Source organism: Salvelinus fontinalis, chromosome 10, assembly GCF_029448725.1.
Source record: "Salvelinus fontinalis isolate EN_2023a chromosome 10, ASM2944872v1, whole genome shotgun sequence".
NCBI lineage: Eukaryota > Metazoa > Chordata > Actinopteri > Salmoniformes > Salmonidae > Salvelinus > Salvelinus fontinalis.
In genome coordinates this window covers 43,110,417-43,129,008 of record NC_074674.1, presented here as the reverse complement: position 1 = coordinate 43,129,008, position 18,592 = coordinate 43,110,417, and the positions used below count along the sequence as shown (strand labels likewise).

At 43.7% G+C, this 18,592-nt stretch overlaps 1 protein-coding gene across 2 annotated transcripts; it reads left to right on the top strand.

Annotated features, from left to right (window-relative positions):
- The first annotated feature begins 33 nt into the window (after positions 1-33).
- Positions 34-18,294, top strand: alg5 (ALG5 dolichyl-phosphate beta-glucosyltransferase). 2 transcript variants are annotated; one of them, XM_055936859.1, is made up of 10 exons: positions 34-519; positions 797-965; positions 1,482-1,528; positions 2,423-2,491; positions 2,741-2,833; positions 3,301-3,414; positions 6,637-6,696; positions 6,971-7,122; positions 8,430-8,515; positions 17,459-18,294. In XM_055936859.1, the coding sequence occupies exons 1-10, from the start codon at positions 457-459 to the stop codon at positions 17,572-17,574; spliced, it is 969 nt and encodes a 322-aa protein (XP_055792834.1). In that variant the 5' UTR covers positions 34-456; the 3' UTR covers positions 17,575-18,294. The 2 variants fall into 2 exon arrangements, with proteins under 2 accessions (XP_055792834.1, XP_055792835.1); XM_055936860.1 differs by lacking the exon at positions 17,459-18,294 and adding an exon at positions 15,214-15,312.
- The last annotated feature ends 298 nt before the right edge of the window (positions 18,295-18,592 follow it).

Below are 18,592 nucleotides of genomic sequence, written 5' to 3'. Positions count from 1 at the left end.
TTGGAACCAAATTTAAGAAGTGTTTCATTGTATCACAAAGTTATCGCGATACCAGATCAGCTTGCACATTTAAACCTTGAATTTATCTTGTAAAATAAAAATTTGGAAGGCAAAGAATAAGCGTTGCACACTTCGCACTCCAAGCCAGCAGGGGTCATAGTTTAATTCGATGTAAATCGCTTAGGTCACATTTGATGATGTGGTTTTCTGCCTGGAGTTACTTCCGCGTAGGTGTTTCCCTGTGACTGGAAGTTAAGTTCAAACTGATCCGCCCGATACAATAATGGAAATATTACGGCTATGATATTCTATATTTACCTCTCCTCCGAAGAGTGTTTGTCAGAGATATTCGCCACGGAACAGTACAGTTAAGTTTATTAGCAGGCTAACTAGCCACGGTAGCTAGCCACTCTCTCCTTACTGCAGGTGTTTGTCTATGCTACAGGGAATGGGAGAATGGATTGTCTATGTGAAATAATTCACTGTCTGGTTGTATTGGCAGTGGCTGCTTTGATCGTGGTAAGTGTTACACTTACTACAGTATTTGTCTAGCAGGTAATGGTGTATGTCAAAGTCTTGTCGTTCATTCTGACAGGTTACTGAACTGTCAGAATGAGCGAGAGGGCCCTTCTGTGTGCATCCAATCAATCAATCAATCATAGCTTTGAATGCTATATAATATGCCTTAATGTCTTTGTTTACATATTGACAAGAATATAGAATCAACGGAACCAAAACAAACAGACAGAACAATCTAGAAGCTGGTTCTTAACTCTGTTGTGATTCTATTTGACAGGTGCTGCTGATAGCCCATCTGACTGCCGGGATGGTGGACCTGAAGCGTCATGAGAAGGAGAAGTTGTTCCTGACCGCGACTGGAGAGAAGGAGCCCTTCCCCAGCCTTCATGACCCCAGCTCCCTGGAGCTGTCTGTAATAGTGCCTGCCTACAATGAGGAGCTACGAAGTGAGTCACGGACGGACGGACGGGCAGATAGATAGACAGACGGGTGGATTGGCAGACAGATAGACAGAAATCTCTCTGGTAGTGCCTGCTCACAACGAGGAGCTAGAATTGGGTGGGCAGACAGAGAGGCACACACACACACACACACACACACACACACACACATTTCCCCTGAACATGTTTCCTCTTAGGAGTTAAAGGTGGATGAGACAGTAGTATCATATTCAGCGCTAGCCTTGTAATAACAGATTGTAACAACAGATCGCAATAACAGCTTGCATTCCCTTGTGACTAGTGTCAGTCTTGGCTTCGAGGCTTTTTTGCTCTATTTATACTATGGGATAGACTGCGTTCAACACAGGCAGCCCAATACTGATAATTTGCCACTAATAATTAGTATTTTGACCATTCAGATCAGCTCTTTCAATTGAGCAAAACATCAGAATTGGGCTGCCTGTGTAAACGCAGCCATACACTACATATGTGTGACCTGGTATATGTATTTTGCCGTTGCAGTGCCTGTGATGATGGAGGAAGCTATGGGATACCTGGAGAACAGACAGGTGAGTGGCCACTCCCACTGTTAGGAATGAAAGTAAGAAGCAAAATATGATCATGGAGGGACAGTGTGTGCAGGATTTTGTACCACACCTAATTTAGGCTGCGTTTACACAGGAAGCCCAGTTCTGATCTATTTTTTTTATTTTTTTTACTAATTGTTCTTTTGACCAATCAGATCAGCTCTAAAAAAGATATCTGGTTAAAAAAAAGATATGATGTGATTGGTGAAAAGAACAATTAGTGGAAAAGAATATCAGAATTTGTCTGCCTGTGTAAACACAGCCTTTTTAGTTGGTAAATGAACCATGAGTTACAGCTCTAAACTGTTCACATTGTGACGTCAACAACCAGCGGTGAAAATCATTATGCTGTCATTGTTCAAAGTAGCCACCAGATGGCAGTAATGATTTACAATTCATGTGTTGGTCGTTGACCCATCCCCTCTTTTTAGTTAAAGTTTCAACGTTTTCCTTTATCAAATTGCAGACTGCAAACACTCTCTGAAATACTTTAAGTTCAACCGACTAAAATAATCCAGCGCCAGATTATATTTAATGTGACTAAAATAATAAATAATGATACGATCAAAACAAAGAATATACTAGAAAAAGAACATCAAAATATTGTTTTCTCGTCCTCTCCCTCTCCTCTCTCTCTCTCTCTGTCCTGTCTCTCGCTCTCTCTCTTGTCTCTCTCTCTCTCCCTCTCTCTCTCTGTTCTCTCTCTCCCTCTCTGTGTCTCCCTCTCTCTCTCTTTCTGTTCTCTCTCTCTCTCCTGTCTCTCTCTGTCTCTCCCTCTCTGTCTCTCCCTCTCTGTGTCTCCCTCTCTGTCTCTCCCTCTCTGTCTCTCCCTCTCCCTCTCTCTCTCTCTGTCTCTCCCTCTCTCTCTCCCTACAGAAACAGCAGCCGTTGTTTACCTATGAGGTCATTGTGGTGGACGACGGCAGCAGTGACCAAACGACAGAGGTACCGCCGGGGGTGTTGACTATCTGTTATAAACACTGTTGTTGTTGACAACAATGTGTCTTTCAGAAATATTGTTCCTCCGTATAAAATGGTAGAATCAGACCCCCTTTTGGAGGGTTAGAGGCACGTATGTATTTGTAAGAGTAATAGTTTAACGTGTTGGCCCTGTCTTCCCAGGGTGCCTTGCAGGACACCAGGACATGTATAGGTGTAATAGTAAAGTGTACGTATTGGTGTTGTCCTTCCCAGGTTGCCTTGCAGAACACCAGGAAGTATGGCGCAGACAAAGTCCGAGTCCTGACCCTGGTGGAAAACAGAGGGAAAGGAGGGGCCGTCAGGATGGTGAGAGACACACACACACACACACACACACACACACACACACACACACACACACACACACACACACACACACACACACACACACACACACACACACACAGGATGGTGAGAGACACACACACACACACACACCCACACACACACACACACACACACACACACACACAGGATGGTGAGAGCTCTGCTCGTAAATTTAGAGATACACAATATACATATATTTAATTCTATATCTCTGCTCACTGCAACTGCCTCATTTAAAATCAGGTTATTATCTTGAATGTTGTAACTCCGTACTGCCTCACTGGACAGAACGCTGCCTTTAATAACAGAACGCCATTCACTACAACTCTCACATTCAACTTAGGTGTGTGTGTGTGTGTGTGTGTGTGTGTGTGTGTGTGTGTGTGTGTGTGTGTGTGTGTGTGTGTGTGTGTGTGTGTGTGTGTGTGTGTGTGTGTGTGTGTTAGGGTACTCTGAGTTCCAGAGGGAAGCTGATATTGATGGCTGACGCGGACGGAGCCACTAAGTTTGCAGACGTGGAGAAGGTGGAGGCCGGCCTTCGTGATGTAAACATCAAACCAGTGGGTGTTATGATTTTAGCTTTTGTTGTCTAGAATATAAATGTAATTTCCCTGACTAGGCTACATAACCATGTTTCTGTTTTGACCAGAGCCCTGTACTACCAACCAGGTTTGACGAGTTAGCCAGGTAGCTTTGGTCAACTCTGAGTTCAACTCAGGATAACCGGTACTGTGAAAGTGGCTCATCTTTTAGCCAGGGACGTTTCTATGGCAACGAATCCATCAGAATGAACCTGCTCCGGGTGCAGGCTGACTCAGGGCTAAGTCCATTTATCCTGAATGAAGTGTCTGAGCCACAAGATGAGCACCAATGTAAGCAGATACTCTCCCTCTCACAAAGATTGTGTCATTCTCCCCTTCAAGATGACTGATTACATGTTTTATTAATCAAATGTTTTTTTGTGTGTAAAGAAATTGTAATGTTAAAATACCTATCACTTGGTCTCCTGAGCGGTGCAACCATCTGCTAGAGTCGCTACAGACCCGGGTTCGATCCCAGGCTGTATCACAACTGGCTGTGATCGGGAGTCCCATAGGGCGGCGCACAATTGGCCCAGCGTCGTCTGGGTTAGAGGAGAGTTTGGCCGGGGGGGGGTTTACTTGGCTCGCCGCGCTCTAGCGACTCCGTGTGGTGGGTTGAGGGCGCCTGCAGGTTTCCTCCCGACACATTGATGCGAGTGGCTTCCAAGTTAAGCGTGGCGTTAAGAAGCGTGGGTTTGGCTGGGTCATGTTTCAGAGGACGCGTGACTTGACCTTTGTCTCCCGACCCCCGTTGGGGACTTGCAGCGATGAGACAAGATTGAAATTAGGGAGAAGAAAGGGGGTAAAATATTATTATTTTTAAAGAACAATCACATTTTACTAAGCACAGCATTTCCAGTTCCAGTCAGGAACAGCAGCCATGTCGTGTCCCTGTGAGTTTAACAGTCAAAGAGTCTCTGGCTCTATGGTCACAACGTAACAAGCTGGGAGGTGCTTGTGTATTTGATATGCGCACCGAAGATAGGAGGTGCTTGTGTATTTGATATGCGCACCGAAGATAGGAGGTGCTTGTGTATTTGATATGCGCACCGAAGATAGGAGGTGCTTGTGTATTTGATATGCGCACCGAAGATAGGAGCTTGTGTATTTGATATGCGCACCGAAGATAGGAGCTTGTGTATTTGATATGCGCACCGAAGATGGGAGGTGCTTGTGTATTTGATATGCGCACCGAAGATAGGAGGTGCTTGTGTATTTGATATGCACACCGAAGATGGGAGGCGCTTGTGTATTTGATATGCGCACCGAAGATGGGAGGCGCTTGTGTATTTGATATGCACACCGAAGACGTTAAGTAATAGCCTGCTGAATTTGCAAGATAACTTTTTGCCACAAATGAAAATGTGGTACTGACACGTCCGTGGATTGATGTTTCGGCGTTGTCTCAATAAAGAGTTTGGCGTTCAACTAGCCATGCGTGACACGCTCAGTTCCAAGCCTGCTAGAAATAGTGGCAGACGGAGCGAGCGATATCCACCGTCGTAGTACGGATGAAACCTGAGCTTGAATGTCTGACTGACGGAAGCTGGCTAACTGAGACGGAAGCTGGCTAACTGACGCTGAAGCTTGCTCTGGTCTATTGACTTCAATCACAGATTACAAAGGAAAACCAGCCACGTCACGGACATCGACGTCTTGCTCCCGGACAAGCTAAACACCTTCTTCGCCCACTTTGAGGGTAACACAATGCCACAGATGCGGCCCGCTACCAAAGACTGTGTGCTCTCATTCTCCGTGGCCGACGCTAGTAAGACATTTAAGCATGTTAACCCTCGCAAGGCTGCTGGTCCAGACTGCATCCCTAATCGATTCCTGGAGTGGCTGGAGTGTTTACGGACAATCTCTCCCTATCCCAGTCTACTGTCCCCACTTGCTTCAAGATGTCCACCATTATTTCTCTTCCCAAGAAAGCGAAAGGTAACGTAATTAAACGACTATCGCCCCGTAGCACTCACTTCTGTCATCATGAAGTGTTTTGAGAGGCAAGTTAAGGATCATATCACCTCTACCTTACCTGACACCCTAGACCCACTTCAATTTGCATACCGCCCCAATAGGTCCACAGACACACTGCACACTGCCCACTGCTTATCCCATCTGGACAAGAGGAATCCCTATGTAAGAATGCTGTTCATTGATTACAGCTCAGCATTCAACACCATAGTACCCTCCAGGCTCATCATCAAGCTGGAGGCCCTGGGTCTGAACCCCACCTGCAACTGGGTCCTGGACTTCCTGACGGGCCGCCCCCAGGTGGTGAAGTTAGGAAATAACACCTCTTCTTCACTGATCCTCAACACAGGGGCCCAACAATGGTATGTGCTCAACCCTTTCCTGTACTCCCTGTTCACCCATGACTGCGTGGTCACGCACCCCTCCAACTCAATCATCAAATTTGCAGACCTAAGACCCTCACAAACTTTTACAGATGCACAATTGAGAGCATCCTGTCGGGCTGTATCACCGCCTGGTACGGCAACTGCACCGCCTGCAACCGCAGGGCTCTCCAGAGGGTGGTGCGGTCATCTCAACACATCACCGGGGGCAAACGACCTGCCCTCCATGACACCCACAGTATCCGATGTCACAGGAAGGCCATAAAGATCATCAAGGACAACAACCACCCGAGCCACTGTCTGTTCACCCCGTTATCATCCAGAAGGCGAGGTCTGTACAGGTGCATCAAAGCTGGGACCAAGAATCTGGAAAAACAGCTTCTATCTCAAGGCCATCAGACTGTTAAAAAGTCATCATTGGGCGTCTTCCACCCGGTTACTCAACCCTGCACCTTAGAAGCTGCTGCCCTATATACATAGACAAGGATTGACTGACCACTTTAATAATGGAACACTAGTCACATTAATAATGTTTACATACTGCTTTACTCATCTCATATGTATATACTGTATTCCAATTTACTGTATTTTAGTCATTGCTACTCTGATATTGCTCATCTTAATATCTATATATTTCTTAATTATGTTCTTTTACTTTAGATTTGTGTGTATTGTTGTGAATGGTTAGATACTACTGCACTGTTGGAGATAGGATCACAAGCATTTCGCTACACCTGCAATAACATCTGCTAAACATGTGTCAGTGACCAATAACATTTGATTTGATTTCAATCGGACTTTCTGTATTGATCCCGGTTAAATAATGAAATGTTGTGTGTTACAGGAGAACATGGCTATATCCTGTGGGTCCAGAGCACACCTGGAGGAGGAGGCAGTCGCTTCGGTACTCCCTCTCTTTCTCCCATCTCACTCTCTCTTTCTGCCATCTCACTCTCTCTTTCTGCCATCTCACTCTCTTTCTGCCATCTCACTCTCTCTTTCATCTCTCTCTCTCTCTCTTTCTGCCATCCGTCTCACTCTTCTCTCTTTTTGCCATCTCTCTCACTCACACTCTCTCTCACCTACGTAACCCTGTTATGAAATGCATAGATGCCCAAAAAAAACAAAGACACCTTGGTCTTGTAGATGGATTTGCTTTGTTTGTGTTTCCATGGTAGCGGTCTATGTTCCGTACGTTCCTGATGTATGGGTTCCACTTCCTGGTTTGGTTTTTCTGTGTGCGAGGCATCAAGGACACACAGTGTGGCTTCAAGCTCTTCACCCGCGAGGCCGCCCTCAAGACCTTCTCCTCCCTACACGTGGAGCGATGGTAAGGTCCCCCCCCCCCCCAAACGCTAACTTAACCGCTCACCCAATACCAAAATGTATTGGTGTTTACCTAATATTGTATTCTACTTTGTTAAAATAATTATCCTCCCTCCACGTGGAGCGATAGTAAGGTCTCTCTCTTTCTTATACCAACGTTTACCTGCTATAAGAAATTCTATAATAGCAGGGAAGTTGTAGTTCTATTCTAACCCCTTCAAAAAACTATCTGAAGGAGCAAATTTGAACTCCTTATACACTGCTCAAAAAAATAAAGGGAACACTTAAACAACACAATGTAACTCCAAGTCAATCACACTTCTGTGAAATCAAACTGTCCACTTAGGAAGCAACACTGATTGACAATAAATTTCATATGCTGTTGTGCAAATGGAATAGACAAAAGGTGGAAATTATAGGCAAATAGCAAGACACCCCCAAAAAAGGAGTGATTCTGCAGGTGGTGACCACAGACCACTTCTCAGTTCCTATGCTTCCTGGCTGATGTTTTGGTCACTTTTGAATGCTGGCGGTGCTCTCACTCTAGTGGTAGCATGAGACGGAGTCTACAACCCACACAAGTGGCTCAGGTAGTGCAGTTCATCCAGGATGGCACATCAATGCGAGCTGTGGCAAAAAGGTTTGCTGTGTCTGTCAGCGTAGTGTCCAGAGCATGGAGGCTCTACCAGGAGACAGGCCAGTACATCAGGTGACGTGGAGGAGGCCGTAGGAGGGCAACAACCCAGCAGCAGGACCGCTACCTCCGCCTTTGTGCCAGGAGGTGCACTGTCAGAGCCCTGCAAAATGACCTTCCATTTGCACAACAGCATGTGAAATTTATTGTCAATCAGTGTTGCTTCCTAAGTGGACAGTTTGATTTCACAGAAGTGTGATTGACTTGGAGTTACATTGTGTTGTTTAAGTGTTCCCTTTATTTTTTTGAGCAGTGTATTTTCATGTTGTGAATGATGGTTATTACATAGTAATTAGATGGCTTAATTTAAACAAGAAAACGTATGGGGAAAAGTGCAAGACCTTCTCTCTGGCGCAGTGGTACGGTCTCTCATTTTACATTTTACAAGACCACTAACCCACAATAACCACAACTTGAATTTGAATGGAGCAATGGTACGGTCTCTCTCTCTGGACGGGACCATTAACGCACAATTCTTCACTATCTGTACTTCAAATAACTACAATTTGAATGAACGGTGCACTGGTATAGTCTCTCTAAACAACTTGATCATGACGGAAAACAAAAGTTTACTAGTCAAGGACTAGTACTGAATATGGTGTTGTGCTGTTTCACAGGGCCTTTGACGTGGAGCTGCTGTACATCGCTCAGTGCTTTAAGATCCCCATAGCCGAGGTGGCCGTCAACTGGACTGAGATAGAAGGTGAGTCTGTCAACCGGGCTGAGATAGAAGGCGAGTCTGTCAACCGGGCTGAGATAGAAGGCGAGTCTGTCAACCGGGCTGAGATAGAAGGCGAGTCTGTCAACCGGGCTGAGATAGAAGGCGAGTCTGTCAACCGGGCTGAGATAGAAGGCGAGTCTGTCAACCGGGCTGAGATAGAAGGCGAGTCTGTCAACCGGGCTGAGATAGAAGGCGAGTCTCTCATACTTAAACATACACATTAGCGTTATTTCCCCGGTATTTTAAAAATGTTCCATCCCGAGAAGAAATACCTTTTCTCCCAGTTAATCCTGTATTTCCCGACAAAACCGGGAGTGTCATTCTCAAGCAGATAAATATATCTGGATTTTATCAGAGCTTTGATCAGCATGAATATTTTAACCTGATGCTACCTGACTCTGATCCCTACATTTAAAATATTTACTGCTCTAGTTGAGGAGATGTCCGGCAAGCTGTTCTAGTTTAGGAGATGTCCGGCAAGCTGTTCTAGTTGAGGAGATGTCCGGCAAGCTGTTCTAGTTGAGGAGATGTCCGGCAAGCTGTTCTAGTTGAGATGTCCGGCAAGCTGTTCTAGTTGAGGAGATGTCCGGCAAGCTGTTCTAGTTTAGGAGATGTCCGGCAAGCTGTTCTAGTTGAGGAGATGTCCGGAAAGCTGTTCTAGTTGAGGAGATGTCCGGCAAGCTGTTCTAGTTGAGGAGATGTCCGGCAAGCTGTTCTAGTTGAGGAGCGTGAAGGAGAAAGGCTAGCGGAGCACAGGTGCGTATTACGCAAGAGACAGAGGCTATAAGTTTGAATCTTAGCCTTTGCATAACCCATCATTCACAAGAAAAACAGTTAACATGATGAGATGATGCATTCATACTGAAACGTGCGGTCTATCCTCACCCTGAGTGTTGATGATCGATCATGCAGATAGCAGAGATTAGGCCACATGGCCCATAGAGAAGCCAGATTTAGACATTTCATATCATTTAACAGTTCCATTTCACGGCATGCTGCTCATGTAAATCATTTATTCTAATTGACTGGTTTCTCGCAGTTATTTATCCTGGGAAAAGGGAAGCGGGTTTGGGTGGGAAATCTCGGTAACCCGGTTACCGCTATTCAACCCTAACACACACACACACACACACACACACACACACACACACACACACACACATAGACACACAACTGGACTTAGAGAGGTGAGTTTTAAGGTGGATAATCAGTAGTGTCATATTCAGTCTTAGGCTAAAACTTGACGCTACAGTACATATCAAACCTGTTTGGGTCGTTTTACTTTAGTAGGCCTGAAACATGACTTTCTGACAGCAGTGTGCTGGTCTTTCTACATTAGATATGCGTTTTAAAGTTCTGGAGGCCGGTGTTCAAGTCTCGGCTCTTTTTTCCCCCTCACTGTTGACCAGTCTCTATTAACTGTCCTGTCATTTAAAACGATATAATACGTAAGCAGATTGGTGCTCCTGCATGGGTTTTAGTGTTTCAGATATTTCCAGTCGTGGGCTACTGGTTAACTAATATGGTAGTGGTTTCTACTTAGTGACCGTACCGTAACTGGTTAACTAATATGGTAGTGGTTTCTACTTAGTGACCGTACCGTAACTGGTTAACTAATATGGCAGTGGTTTCTATCTAGTGACCGTATCGTAACTGGTTAACTAACATGGTAGTGGTTTCTACCTAGTGATCGTATCGTAACTGGTTAACTAATATGGTAGTGGTTTCTACCTAGTGACCGTATCGTAACTGGTTAACTAATATGGTAGTGGTTTCTACTTAGTGACCGTATCGTAACTGGTTAACTAACATGGTAGTGGTTTCTACCTAGTGACCGTATCGTAACTGGTTAACTAACATGGTAGTGGTTTCTACCTAGTGACCGTATCGTAACTGGTTAACTAATATGGTAGTGGTTTCTACCTAGTGACCGTATCGTAACTGGTTAACTAATATGGTAGTGGTTTCTACCTAGTGATCGTATCGTAACTGGTTAACTAACATGGTAGTGGTTTCTACCTAGTGACCGTATCGTAACTGGTTAACTAATATGGTAGTGGTTTCTACCTAGTGATCGTATCGTAACTGGTTAACTAATATGGTAGTGGTTTCTACCTAGTGACCGTATCGTAACTGGTTAACTAATATGGTAGTGGTTTCTACCTAGTGACCGTATCGTAACTGGTTAACTAATATGGTAGTGGTTTCTACCTAGTGACCGTATCGTAACTGGTTAACTAATATGGTAGTGGTTTCTACCTAGTGATCGTAACTGGTTAACTAATATGGTAGTGGTTTCTACCTAGTGACTGTATCGTAACTGGTTAACTAATATGGTAGTGGTTTCTACCTAGTGATCGTAACTGGTTAACTAATATGGCAGTGGTTTCTACCTAGTGACCGTATCGTAACTGGTTAACTAATATGGTAGTGGTTTCTACCTAGTGATCGTATCGTAACTGGTTAACTAATATGGTAGTGGTTTCTACCTAGTGACCGTATCGTAACTGGTTAACTAATATGGTAGTGGTTTCTACCCAGTGACCGTATCGTAACTGGTTAACTAATATGGTAGTGGTTTCTACCTAGTGATCGTAACTAGTTAAATAATATGGTAGTGGTTTCTACCTAGTGATCGTAACTGGTTAACTAATATGGTAGTGGTTTCTACCTAGTGATCGTAACTGGTTAACTAACATGGTAGTGGTTTCTACCTAGTGATCGTATCGTAACTGGTTAACTAATATGGTAGTGGTTTCTACCTAGTGATCGTAACTGGTTAACTAACATGGTAGTGGTTTCTACCTAGTGACCGTATCATAACTGGTTAACTAATATGGTAGTGGTTTCTACCTAGTGATCGTATCGTAACTGGTTAACTAATATGGTAGTGGTTTCTACTTAGTGATCGTAACTGGTTAACTAATATGGTAGTGGTTTCTACCTAGTGACCGTAACTGGTTAACTAATATGGTAGTGGTTTCTACTTAGTGATCGTAACTGGTTAACTAATATGGTAGTGGTTTCTACCTAGTGACCGTAACTGGTTAACTAATATGGTAGTGGTTTCTACTTAGTGATCGTAACTGGTTAACTAATATGGTAGTGGTTTCTACCTAGTGACCGTAACTGGTTAACTAATATGGTAGTGGTTTCTATCTAGTGATCGTAACTGGTTAACTAATATGTTAGTGGTTTCTACCTAGTGACCGTATCGTAACTGGTTAACTAATATGGTAGTGGTTTCTACCTAGTGACCGTATCGTAACTGGTTAACTAACATGGTAGTGGTTTCTACCTAGTGACCGTATCGTAACTGGTTAACTAATATGGTAGTGGTTTCTACCTAGTGATCGTATCGTAACTGGTTAACTAATATGGTAGTGGTTTCTACCTAGTGACCGTATCGTAACTGGTTAACTAATATGGTAGTGGTTTCTACCTAGTGATCGTATCGTAACTGGTTAACTAATATGGTAGTGGTTTCTACCTAGTGACCGTATCGTAACTGGTTAACTAATATGGTAGTGGTTTCTACCTAGTGACCGTATCGTAACTGGTTAACTAATATGGTAGTGGTTTCTACCTAGTGACCGTATCGTAACTGGTTAACTAATATGGTAGTGGTTTCTATCTAGTGATCGTAACTGGTTAACTAATATGGTAGTGGTTTCTACCTAGTGACCGTATCGTAACTGGTTAACTAATATGGTAGTGGTTTCTACCCAGTGACCGTATCGTAACTGGTTAACTAATATGGTAGTGGTTTCTACCTAGTGATCGTAACTGGTTAACTAACATGGTAGTGGTTTCTACCTAGTGATCGTATCGTAACTGGTTAACTAATATGGTAGTGGTTTCTACTTAGTGATCGTAACTGGTTAACTAATATGGTAGTGGTTTCTATCTAGTGATCGTAACTGGTTAACTAATATGGTAGTGGTTTCTACCTAGTGACCGTATCGTAACTGGTTAACTAATATGGTAGTGGTTTCTACCTAGTGACCGTATCCTAACTGGTTAACTAATATGGTAGTGGTTTCTACTTAGTGATCGGAACTGGTTAACTAATATGGTAGTGGTTTCTACTTAGTGATCGTAACTGGTTAACTAACATGGTAGTGGTTTCTACCTAGTGATCGTAACTGGTTAACTAATATGGTAGTGGTTTCTACTTAGTGATCGTAACTAGTTAACTAATATGGTAGTGGTTTCTACTTAGTGATCGTAACTGGTTAACTAACATGGTAGTGGTTTCTACCTAGTGATCGTAACTGGTTAACTAATATGGTAGTGGTTTCTACCTAGTGATCGTATCGTAACTAGTTAACTAATATGGTAGTGGTTTCTACCTAGTGACCGTATCGTAACTAGTTAACTAATATGGTAGTGGTTTCTACCTAGTGACCGTATCGTAACTGGTTAACTAATATGGTAGTGCTTTCTATCTAGTGACCGTATCGTAACTGGTTAACTAATATGGTAGTGGTTTCTACCTAGTGATCGTAACTGGTTAACTAATATGTTAGTGGTTTCTACCTAGTGACCGTATCGTAACTGGTTAACTAATATGGTAGTGGTTTCTACCTAGTGACCGTATCGTAACTGGTTAACTAATATGTTAGTGGTTTCTACCTAGTGACCGTATCGTAACTGGTTAACTAATATGGTAGTGGTTTCTACCTAGTGACCGTAACTGGTTAACTAATATGGTAGTGGTTTCTACCTAGTGACCGTATCGTAACTGGTTAACTAATATGGTAGTGGTTTCTACCTAGTGACCGTATCGTAACTGGTTAACTAATATGGTAGTGGTTTCTACCTAGTGATCGTAACTGGTTAACTAACATGGTAGTGGTTTCTACCTAGTGACCGTATCGTAACTGGTTAACTAATATGGTAGTGGTTTCTATCTAGTGACCGTATCATAACTGGTTAACTAATATGGTAGTGGTTTCTATCTAGTGACCGTATCGTAACTGGTTAACTAATATGGTAGTGGTTTCTACCTAGTGACCGTATTGTAACTGGTTAACTAATATGGTAGTGGTTTCTACCTAGTGATCGTAACTGGTTAACTAATATGGTAGTGGTTTCTACCTAGTGATTGTAATTGGTTAACTAATATGGCAGTGGTTTCTATCTAGTGACCGTATCGTAACTGGTTAACTAATATGGTAGTGGTTTCTACCTAGTGATCGTATCGTAACTGGTTAACTAATATGGTAGTGGTTTCTACTTAGTGATCGTAACTGGTTAACTAATATGGTAGTGGTTTCTACCTAGTGATTGTAACTGGTTAACTAATATGGCAGTGGTTTCTATCTAGTGACCGTATCGTAACTGGTTAACTAATATGGTAGTGGTTTCTACTTAGTGATCGTATCGTAACTGGTTAACTAACATGGCAGTGGTTTCTACCTAGTGACCGTATCGTAACTGGTTAACTAATATGGTAGTGGTTTCTACCTAGTGACCGTATCGTAACTGGTTAACTAACATGGCAGTGGTTTCTACCTAGTGACCGTATCGTAACTGGTTAACTAATATGGTAGTGGTTTCTACCTAGTGACCGTATCGTAACTGGTTAACTAATATGGCAGTGGTTTCTACCTAGTGATCGTATCGTAACTGGTTAACTAATATGGCAGTGGTTTCTACCTAGTGACCGTATCGTAACTGGTTAACTAATATGGTAGTGGTTTCTACCTAGTGATCGTAACTGGTTAACTAACATGGTAGTGGTTTCTATCTAGTGATCGTATCGTAACTGGTTAACTAATATGGTAGTGGTTTCTACCTAGTGATTGTAACTGGTTAACTAATATGGCAGTGGTTTCTACCTAGTGACCGTATCGTAACTGGTTAACTAATATGGTAGTGGTTTCTACCTAGTGACCGTATCGTAACTGGTTAACTAACATGGTAGTGGTTTCTACCTAATGATCGTAACTGGTTAACTAATATGGTAGTGGTTTCTACCTAGTGACCGTATCGTAACTGGTTAACTAATATGGTAGTGGTTTCTACCTAGTGACCGTAACTGGTTAACTAATATGGTAGTGGTTTCTACCTAGTGACCATACCGTAACTGGTTAACTAACATGGCAGTGGTTTCTACCTAGTGACCGTATCGTAACTGGTTAACTAACATGGTAGTGGTTTCTACCTAGTGACCGTATCGTAACTGGTTAACTAATATGGTAGTGGTTTCTACCTAGTGATCGTAACTGGTTAACTAATATGGTAGTGGTTTCTACCTAGTGACCGTATTGTAACTGGTTATAAAGCTGGGGTCAGTTTGGAACTGGATAATGATGAGTAGAGACCTGCTGTTATAGTACATTATAATGTTATAAAAGGTTATAACACATCTTAACCGTTAGGCTGCCTGCTGGCTTGAGGTGTTATAAGCTGGTTATAATGTGGTATAATGAAGGTATGAGGCCCGAGGGGGCGGGGTATAATGAAGGTATAATGCCCGAGGGGGTGGGGTATAATGCCCGAGGGGGTGGGGTATAATGCCTGAGGGGGCGGGGTATAATGAAGTTATAATGTTTGAAGAGGGGGGGGGTATAATGACCAATATACCACAGCTAAGGGCTGTTCTTCTTAAGCGTGATGCAAAGTGGAGTACAGCCTGGATACATCCCTTAATGTGTTGTTATGTGTTGTTATAGGGTCTAAGCTGGTGCCAGTGTGGAGCATAGCCTGGATACAGCCCTTAATGTGTTGTTATGTGTTGTTATAGGGTCTAAGCTGGTGCCAGTGTGGAGCATAGCCTGGATACATCCCTTAATGTGTTGTTATGTGTTGTTATAGGGTCTAAGCTGGTGCCAGTGTGGAGCATAGCCTGGATACAGCCCTTAATGTGTTGTTATGTGTTGTTATAGGGTCTAAGCTGGTGCCAGTGTGGAGCATAGCCTGGATACAGCCCTTAATGTGTTGTTATGTGTTGTTATAGGGTCTAAGCTGGTGCCAGTGTGGAGCATAGCCTGGATACAGCCCTTAATGTGTTGTTATGTGTTGTTATAGGGTCTAAGCTGGTGCCAGTGTGGAGCATAGCCTGGATACAGCCCTTAATGTGTTGTTATGTGTTGTTATAGGGTCTAAGCTGGTGCCAGTGTGGAGCATAGCCTGGATACAGCCCTTAATGTGTTGTTATGTGTTGTTATAGGGTCTAAGCTGGTGCCAGTGTGGAGCATAGCCTGGATACAGCCCTTAATGTGTTGTTATGTGTTGTTATAGGGTCTAAGCTGGTGCCAGTGTGGAGCCTAGCCTGGATACAGCCCTTAATGTGTTGTTATGTGTTGTTATAGGGTCTAAGCTGGTGCCAGTGTGGAGCATAGCCTGGATACATCCCTTAATGTGTTGTTATGTGTTGTTATAGGGTCTAAGCTGGTGCCAGTGTGGAGCATAGCCTGGATACATCCCTTAATGTGTTGTTATGTGTTGTTATAGGGTCTAAGCTGGTGCCAGTGTGGAGCATAGCCTGGATACAGCCCTTAATGTGTTATGTGTTGTTATAGGGTCTAAGCTGGTGCCAGTGTGGAGCCTAGCCTGGATACAGCCCTTAATGTGTTATGTGTTGTTATAGGGTCTAAGCTGGTGCCAGTGTGGAGCCTAGCCTGGATACAGCCCTTAATGTGTTATGTGTTGTTATAGGGTCTAAGCTGGTGCCAGTGTGGAGCCTAGCCTGGATACAGCCCTTAATGTGTTGTTATGTGTTGTTATAGGGTCTAAGCTGGTGCCAGTGTGGAGCCTAGCCTGGATACAGCCCTTAATGTGTTGTTATGTGTTGTTATAGGGTCTAAGCTGGTGCCAGTGTGGAGCCTAGCCTGGATACAGCCCTTAATGTGTTATGTGTTGTTATAGGGTCTAAGCTGGTGCCAGTGTGGAGCCTAGCCTGGATACATCCCTTAATGTGTTATGTGTTGTTATAGGGTCTAAGCTGGTGCCAGTGTGGAGCCTAGCCTGGATACAGCCCTTAATGTGTTGTGTGTTGTTATAGGGTCTAAGCTGGTGCCAGTGTGGAGCCTAGCCTGGATACAGCCCTTAATGTGTTATGTGTTGTTATAGGGTCTAAGCTGGTGCCAGTGTGGAGCCTAGCCTGGATACATCCCTTAATGTGTTATGTGTTGTTATAGGGTCTAAGCTGGTGCCAGTGTGGAGCATAGCCTGGATACAGCCCTTAATGTGTTGTTATGTGTTGTTATAGGGTCTAAGCTGGTGCCAGTGTGGAGCCTAGCCTGGATACATCCCTTAATGTGTTATGTGTTGTTATAGGGTCTAAGCTGGTGCCAGTGTGGAGCATAGCCTGGATACAGCCCTTAATGTGTTGTTATGTGTTGTTATAGGGTCTAAGCTGGTGCCAGTGTGGAGCATAGCCTGGATACAGCCCTTAATGTGTTGTTATGTGTTGTTATAGGGTCTAAGCTGGTGCCAGTGTGGAGCATAGCCTGGATACAGCCCTTAATGTGTTGTTATGTGTTGTTATAGGGTCTAAGCTGGTGCCAGTGTGGAGCATAGCCTGGATACAGCCCTTAATGTGTTGTTATGTGTTGTTATAGGGTCTAAGCTGGTGCCAGTGTGGAGCATAGCCTGGATACAGCCCTTAATGTGTTGTTATGTGTTGTTATAGGGTCTAAGCTGGTGCCAGTGTGGAGCATAGCCTGGATACAGCCCTTAATGTGTTGTTATGTGTTGTTATAGGGTCTAAGCTGGTGCCAGTGTGGAGCATAGCCTGGATACAGCCCTTAATGTGTTGTTATGTGTTGTTATAGGGTCTAAGCTGGTGCCAGTGTGGAGCATAGCCTGGATACAGCCCTTAATGTGTTGTTATGTGTTGTTATAGGGTCTAAGCTGGTGCCAGTGTGGAGCATAGCCTGGATACAGCCCTTAATGTGTTGTTATGTGTTGTTATAGGGTCTAAGCTGGTGCCAGTGTGGAGCTGGCTACAGATGGGTAGAGACCTGGTGTTCATCCGCCTGCGTTACATCACTGGTGCCTGGAGACTGGAGAGCCCTCGCAAGACCGACTAGAGCCAATCACATCAGCCCTCGCACAATGAGACAGCCCTCCGATTGGACAGATGAACTTCCTCGTTGGACGGGAATACCGTGAACTCGGTTGTGGGCTGCGGCTCAATAGTCTGACGTGACTTGCTCTCCTTGTGTCCTCTCCTTCAGCTGATCTGAAATAGCAGGACAGGTGAAAGCATTAGAGAGGATGCCTGCTGGGAGTTTTGTTTTCACCTGTTCAGTTCTTTAATGTCCTCTGCAGATTGAGGAGAGCAAGCTATTTTTAGACTATTGAGATGCATCAATGGGAGGGCTATGTTCTCTTTCGAACATTGCCATTGGCTGAGAAATCTTTAAATGATTGATTGACAGGTCCCGCCAATTGCCAGGTTCAGAATACGCGTTTGTTTCCTTCACCTGAAAAAGGTTTGTGGTGTCCGTGGTAACATGCACATGGCATTGCCACGGTTTCAGATACACGCACAACATGATCAATCCGTGTACCATGTTACTCATTTTTTTTACTTTTCTGTCAAACTGTTTGGGCGGGTAAAGAGGGAGGTTGACTGTATCGCTGAGGGATCAATTGGATCATGTTTTGGTTTTTAATCATCATTTTGGTCAGGTAAAATGGAAGGTGTCATTTTCAATGTGTTAGAGAGGGTTAAGTGGTTGTATAGGTATGTCTGTAATGTAGAAGGATGGACTGAACCAAATTAAATAAAAATCAGCTCTAATGTTTAGATGTTTCTTTTTTCATGTTAATTATAACTGTTAATGTGGCTTAGAAGAAATTAAATGCAAAATATAATTCTTATGAATATCGCAGCGACCTTTAACCCAACACCTTGTGAAGGGGTTAGGATCTCTTGGCATTATGGGTAAGGTGTTGGCTTGACAGTTGCTGGGCCCATTTTTGAGTCTCGGCCAGTGCTGCCCCTCAAATTCTCTACAATATGTAATTACAATAATCTCCACCATATTGAGTGGAGAATACTGAGGGGTACCAACCTTGTAATGGTGAAGTTTCCTCTAGACA